Here is a 7,294-nt window from a genome sequence, read left to right on the forward strand (position 1 = left end):
GACCCTCCAACCAACTTAAATGCTACATCTCCGACAATGTATAAACAGATCGCAAACCACGGCACATGTGCCAAAGTGGCACGCAGCTGATTGGTGCCAGCACGTGCGCAAGCACTCAGCCGCCACGCTCCTGGGTCACCCTCCCCATTGCCCACCCCCCCCCCGGGGCCCAGCCACTCCCACTCAGCAGCCACCGTCCGGGAACCCCAGAACCCCCAAAGGCTGTCAGCGGCTAGCAGGCCGCGCTGATACCTCTGAGTACCAAACCCTACGCCTGGTTCCATTCACTCAGGCGAGTGCCTGAGCCAGTGACAAATTCAATGAAAAAGGAAAAAAAAAAGCAACTAATGACAAATCAAGAACCAACATGGTCCCCACTTCACGTGGCGCCAATGAAGACCTGGGGACGCAACCTTAAAATGCCGCAAAAATCATGCATTTCAGCGCGCACCTCGAACCTGCTTGTTGCAGCAAGCTGCATCCAAGGTGCTGCCGGAAATGCGCCAAATTTTGGTGTATTCGTGAAGCGAGCCATCCCCGCCATAACAGTGCACTAAGCCCCAGGGCGCCATCCCCCACACCCACTGGGGCCCCTGACCTAAACTCCTGAACACCAGGCGATCGGTTTAATTTAAATAAGACTGACTATAAAAATGGAAAGGTCAATCATGTGCCAACATGCAATCGATGATGACATTGTAAGTACTCATACCACAAAACTATTACAATATATCCTAATTCCATTGCCAACTCGGATCACTCCGACTATTCCTGTAAACAGCAGCATCAAAGAGAACAGAGGTTCTCAAAAACAAAGCTCATTAAAAACAAACTCCACTCTACAAGAGTCAGAACACTGATGTCTTCTAGTCTTGCAAACAAACAAACACACTTGGTCTTCATACATGACAAATTCTGAAATTTTGCAGCAACAAACGATGCTTAATTAACAAATCCTTGTCAATACCCCTCATACTTATTCCAATAAAATGTACAAATTAAAAAAAATACTTATTGCACCTTTCTCAAACAGAAATTTTCATAGTTACCCTCTATATGCTAACAGCATTACAGCGGCTAACTTACGTAAACTGGTTCACAGAGACAAGCAATAATTTTCCAAGACTAAACTTGTTTGCAAAGCAAGAACAGGCTCAGCAACCCAATAATATCCCGCCTAGCACCAAAACCTAAGCACCGCCCTGCTTCATCGTCCAGCCCCAACCGTTGCCATCCCTCTGGCTTCGAAACAATCATCCCAAGAGACCATTTCCCGCAACCCAGTGCGTGCTGGCCCTCCTACAGGCTGGGCTCTCACGGGCCCCCCCCCCTCAACCCGGCGCCAGTCTCACCTCTGCCCGCAGCCTTGCGGAATGGATGGCCCTGGCTTCTGGAATCTTCAGGCCCGGACGCAGCTGAGTACGGCGTGCATGCCATCGGTCAGGCAGACCGGCGCCCGGCGGGCAGGACACCTGCACCGGCAGTGGAACCAGGTGACTTCTGTCCAGGCAGCGACCCGTGGCACTTCCAGAACACGTCTTCGTGGCTGGCAGGCTCTCAGCTGCGAAACCGGGTCAGGTGCAGCTCAACCGTCACGATCCCAGCCACCACAGCGCCACCCCATGAGACGGGCCCCCTCCCGCCAGTGCCCCCGTGAGCCAGACCGGCCACTGGGTCACGCCCCAAGGGGACCAGCTAGGGCAATCATCTACATGATTTGATCATTCAAACTCAGGGTCCAGAGCTCCTGCAGGGTTAGAAGGCCAGGTCAGCAGGCCTATGCGGCCCGGCACCCCTGAACTCCTGCAGGTGCACCGGCCCCATAAACCCCCGACGAGCAGGCCTCCATTCCCATCCGCCTCGCGGTCACCATCCCACCACCCCCACCCATAGGCGTCACCAAAGTGCCCGCGCCCCACCCTACCCCACTCCTCTGCAGTGGTTCGCAAATCGCCTCCACCCCCCCCTCCCAACATCCTGCCTCTGGAATGTTCTAACCCTTCGGATCCAGACTTTATGGCCCCAGGGAGTCCCGCGTCGACCATAACCCTTGCACCAAGCACACACTTGTACAACACTCAGCAACTTCGTGACCTTACCCCTACTCCATTCTTCTAACACACAACACGTTCGCAGAGGGACAACCCTGAACACCCCCGCACCAAAGCCACATACCGCTGGTCTGCAGCACTCCGCTGCAAACACCCCCAATCTGAGTCTGAGCCCAACCTGCTGATCAGACCACACCCCACGGCACACTGGACAACAGGCACCCCTCTGGCCCGCTGCACATCCCGCCCTCAACCCGGCGCTACTCTTAGAAGCCTGGGTGACGCCGCTTTTCCCGGGGAACCCAGCATCGCCGCACCACCACTCGCTTTCCGGTCCACGCCACGCGCCACACCTCCTCCAAGCGCCCTCGTGCTCACCTCACCACACCCCACTACAGGCACCTCACCGCCCAGCCAGACTGCTGAGCCGCACCTCCCCACTTCCTTCCCTCCCCAGCCAGAACTGGGAGATGGGCACAGGAAACAGGGCACCCCCTGTGTCCACGCTCGAACCAAGGGGGATTTAATTTTTCTTGTTCCAATGTTCAATGCAGAGGTGACCAGCCCCGGGTACTGTTACAGGGAGGGAAGGGTTGTTGAATAGAGGGCTGGAAAGGAACTGGCTGAGAAGTGGTTGGTGTTCCGGGTTCATGCAGAGGTGGACTCAGGGCCCTCGTGTCACTTTAAGAGAGCGAAGGTGTTTTGGTCACCAGACCAGAGAGGAACTCGGACCCTGCCCGAGCCGGGATTGCAACCCCACGACGGGACCCACTCAGAAGAAGTCCCAGGCGGGTTCGGCCAGTGGACGGACAAGGGTCGCGGGAGAAGGACCCAGGTGACCTGACCAGCCTCCAGCCAAAGGGCCAGAATGGCTGAAAGGAGAAGGACCCAGGCTCCCCTTTCCCGAAGAAACAATGGACAACGCTTGGGGCCGGGATATCAGAGCCCAGGAACAAGGGGCTCAGGCGGCAGGAGGGCAGCAGAGGTCCACCGGCTGCATGGGAGACGGAAGGTGCTGCTGAGGGACCAGGCCGAGCCCTAGAGTTTCCTGTCTGGGTTCAATCTTAATACCCTCCTGACGCGGCTGAGAGTCACTTTTGGGCTAGAGAACAAGGCCGGGGGGGTCGAGCCCCAGTCCCAACGATGGACTCCGTGGGGCACGGCAAGAACAAGACCGAAGACTCAAGAGTCGGCTACCAAGGTGAGGGCCTACCCAAAAAGAGAGGCCCCCGGATAGGGCCTGCGCACGGGAAGGGCACCCCCCATGACCACACGGCCAACGATGCACGCACAAGGAGTCCCTGATCGAACCTCCCCACCAACCAGCAGGACCTGGGGACCCCTCTCTCTTGACAGACGTCATGCAAAAACCACACGCTTCACCGCCTGGTCCTCTGACATTCAGCACCCTGCTCTCCGGCGCTTCCCACACGACCCGCCCCAGCGGTCCTGGAACCACAGGGTGCACCCCCACTTTCGGCACAACGTATCGCTCCGAGCCAGCCATAACACAGAGGTACGAAGACAGAACAGTTAAACAACGTAATACAACAAACCAACCCTCTCGGCCGGGGTCCATTCTGGGTCATGACAGAACCCCATCCACTTCACGTGGCCCATCCCCACCACTCCAGACTAACACCCCCCGCCCCCCTCCTCACCTTTCCGGCCAGAGATCACCTATCCTTGTCTCCCAACACCTCATTGCAATCTTTGGGCAAAAGGGCCCAGGCCCATCAGTTGCTAAAACAGAGTCCAGCATTATCACTGGCCCTTCTCTCAGCAAATCACACACCCTACTCCACCACCTAAATATTAAGAAACTGCACAGGGGACACGGATGCCTGTCTAACAACCACGTTAAATCCGATTTAACACGTTAACGATAACAGCGCACCCGTCCACACACAGCGCCTTAGATCGATTAAAAACGGCTTCTTAAATCGATTTGTAAAACCACCAAAACACGAGAGTAACGCAAAATCGTATACTATATCGATAGTTTACCGTGTGGAGCAAAATCGACGGTTATTGCCTCATTTATTTTACAGTAGCTTACCCCACAGGCACCACTCCATAAATCGACACTACCTCGACCATGGACGCACACCACCGAATTAATGTGCCTAGTGTGGACGCGCACAATCAACTTTATAATATCTGTTTTATAAAATCAGTTTAAGCTAATTCGAATTTATCCTGTAGTGTAGACGTAGCCTGAGGCACCAACACAGTATTCAGAGCAAACATTAAGAACAGTCCCAGTTCATCACAGGCACAATCTGTGAGTCCATGACAGGGACCCCGGCCGACGGCCTGGAGGATGGAGACCCCAGCAACTGGTGACCTGGTGACCCAGCTCAGGAGTCGCAGCCGGTTCTGGCCAGTGGGGGGACAATGGGCTGGGGAGAGAGGACCCCGGTGACCTGACAGACATGCTAAGCCTCAGAGAGGTGCGGCTTCAGGAGGTGAAAGGGCCTGACCCCGAAAGAGAGTAGACCCCTGAGAAGAGCTGTAGCACTGGAAGGGGCACCCCCCCTAGGGGCGGCTCTAGCCATTTTGCTGCCCCAAGCATGGCAGGCAGGCTGCCTTCGGCGGCTTGCTCGCGGACCCTCCGCAGGCGTGCCTACAGGAGGTCCTCCAAAGCCGCGGGACCAGTAGACCCTCTGCAGCCAAGCCACTGTCGGCAGCCTCCCTGCCGCCCTCCAGTGCCGGCAGAGTGCCCCCCATGGCTTGCCGCCCCAGGCACGCTCTTGGCATGCTGGGGCCTGGAGCCACCCCTGACCCCCCCGCCCCCCCATGGACCACATGGGGCCAAGACTGGGCATGATCTGTGAGTCTGTGACAAGGGAAGAGAGCACTCGGAGGTGGGGCTGACCACAGCTTTGTAGGACTGGGGGAAGCAGGGCAGGGCAGCGCATGGCTGTGAGTCTGGAGGTGTGGGGGCAGGATGCCAGGGCTGCGGGTCAGGAGTGAGGGGCACCAGCAGAGCTGTGGTGAAAGGCCAAGGGAGGGATAGGAGGGAGCAGGGAGGGGGAGCTGAAAGCTGGAGTAACAGGAAGGGGCCGGCATTAACCAGACCCTGCACTTGCTCATATGCACGCGCGCGTGCACACACACACACACACACACACACACGCGTGCACACTATCTCCGGTCAGTATCTGCAAAGCGCATTGTGACAGTACCATCAGAATGGGGATGTTTCTGCCCCCCCCTAGCTCCCCCAGCCCTCCGGGCAGCAGTCAGGGAGGCTGGACCCCTCTCCAGCAGGGGGCACTGCAGTGAGCGGGGCAGGAGTGCTGGGGTTGGGTAGCTCCAGGCAGGTGCTGGTGATAAGCACAGGCCAGGCAGGGCAGACTGAAGAGACGGGGCCCCTGGCAGAGGTGCCAGTCCCCCCATTGCAGCAGAGATCTGCCCCCCTGGGCTGTCCGCCCCCCAGCACTCCTGCTTTGCACCCGCTGGGGCTTCTGGAGGAGGGACATGGGCCTGTTACAGGGGTCAGAGTGGCTGAAGCTCCTGGCCCTGCAGCAGCAGGAGCCCCAGGCGGGAAGCCCCCCCAGCCAGCCCAAACGTCCCCACGGTCCCCGCTCACCTGCAGGCTGGGGGCTGGGCCCAGAGCGCGAGGGCCCGGGGGGTGCCGGGCCGAGCACACGACGCCGGCGTCCTCTCCATGGTGGCAGTCACTGACGCCCCAGCCGTTGGAGTCGCACTCGGCCAGGGAGCGCTCGGTGCCGGCGCAGCGCAGGTTATCCAGCCAGATGGGGCCTGGCGCAGCAGAGGCGGGTCAGTGATGGGCCTGGCCCAGGAGCTCTGGCTCCCCTGACCCCCACCATGGGCTCAGCAACAGGACCCCAGGCTGGCAGCCCCCTCCCCCAAAAGCATCAGCGGGGTCCAGGGCGCTCGTTGACAATGGGATACTAAACGGGATGTCCCCAAATTACTAGCAGACACCCCACCCCCTGGGAGAGCTCAGAGGCTGTGCTTCTGACCATGTCACACACCCCCTCCCCACTCCCACAGCGCCCCCTGCTGGGCCAGGCTGGGCCTGGAGTCCCCCCCCCCCCCGCCAGCTCCTGCCCTGCTCCCCACAGCACCCCCTGCTGGGACAGGCTGGGGCTGGAGTCGCCTGGAGCTACCCACAGCCAGCTCCTGCCCCGCTCCCACAGCGCCCCCTGCTGGGACAGGTCAGGACTCGAGTAGCTGGGAGCTCCCCCCCCCACCAGCTCCTGCCCCTCTCCCCACAGCGCCCCCTGCTGGGAGAGGCTAGGACTGGAGTCGCCTGGAACTCCCTGCCCACCAGTTCCTGCCTCCCTCCCCACAGCGCCCCCTGCTGGGACAGGGTGGGCCTGGAGTCACCAGGAGCTCCCCTCCCGCTCCAGCTCCTGCCCTGCTCCCCACAGCGCCCCCTGCTGGGACAGGAGTTGCCTGGAGCTGCCCCACAGCCAGCACTGGGCCTTGGGGAGGGGAGAGTTCTGCAGCTAGGGGCTCTCACCCCATATCTGTGCCCCACCCCCAGGAGCCCACACCCTGCCCAGGCTGGGTCTGTGCCCACACCCCTCATGAGCAGAGGGCCCTGCCTTACCTTCCCCTTGGCCATACTTGGCGCTGTGGGCCCACGTCACGGCCGACTCAAAGCCCAGCTGCCTGCAGGCCACGCTGGCCACGTGGATGTCGAAGTCGTCGTCGCACACGGTCCCCCACTGCCCGTCGTACAGCACCTCCAGCCGCCCCTCGCCGGCGTGGTTCCTGGACCCCACCAGCCGCACCTGAATCTGTGGGGGCTGCTGCCAGCTGGGGGTCGCCAGGCACAGGAGCAGGGTGGAGATGAGTCCAGCCAGCATCACTGATCCTCCACAGACAGACACCTAGAAACAGCCTGGCGTGGCCGGGGTCAGGGCTGGAGCCCCTGGGCCCTTTGCCACTGACAGCGCAGGGCCCCACCCCACAGATCCCAGGGGGACAGGGCCTTTCCCCTCTAGGGGTGTCACCCTGCTCCCCACAGGGCGTGGACACACGCAGCCCCCGGGTGCCAGAGAGTCACAGCCTGACACAACCCCGGGCAGGCTGGGCCCCACGAGTGCGAAGCCCTGGCAGAGCAGTGCGAGGCCCTTCCCCTGAGCTGGGGGCACAAGGGGCCCAGAAACCAGCAGCCCAGGTAGCTGCTGGCAAAGATCCAAGGAGCAGCAGATGGGAGGAGGCGCTGCCCGTGCCCAGCCCTGGCACTGCCACCCACTCAGCCA

The 7,294-nt window shown here is 60.3% G+C and overlaps 1 protein-coding gene across 1 annotated transcript in view; it reads right to left on the minus strand.

The window, feature by feature from the left end:
- Positions 1 to 6,895, minus strand: part of LOXL4 (lysyl oxidase like 4) — a 21,640-nt gene extending 14,745 nt beyond the window's left edge. The window contains exons 1-2 of the mRNA XM_075073049.1: positions 6,637 to 6,895; positions 5,647 to 5,819 (exon numbers count right to left, since the gene is read on the minus strand). Coding sequence (XP_074929150.1) covers positions 5,647 to 5,819; positions 6,637 to 6,895 — 432 coding nt within the window. The remainder of the gene's footprint in view (positions 1 to 5,646; positions 5,820 to 6,636) is intronic.
- Between the last annotated feature and the right edge of the window lie 399 nt (positions 6,896 to 7,294).

This window comes from Chelonoidis abingdonii, chromosome 16, assembly GCF_003597395.2.
Source record: "Chelonoidis abingdonii isolate Lonesome George chromosome 16, CheloAbing_2.0, whole genome shotgun sequence".
NCBI classification, from domain to species: domain Eukaryota; kingdom Metazoa; phylum Chordata; order Testudines; family Testudinidae; genus Chelonoidis; species Chelonoidis abingdonii.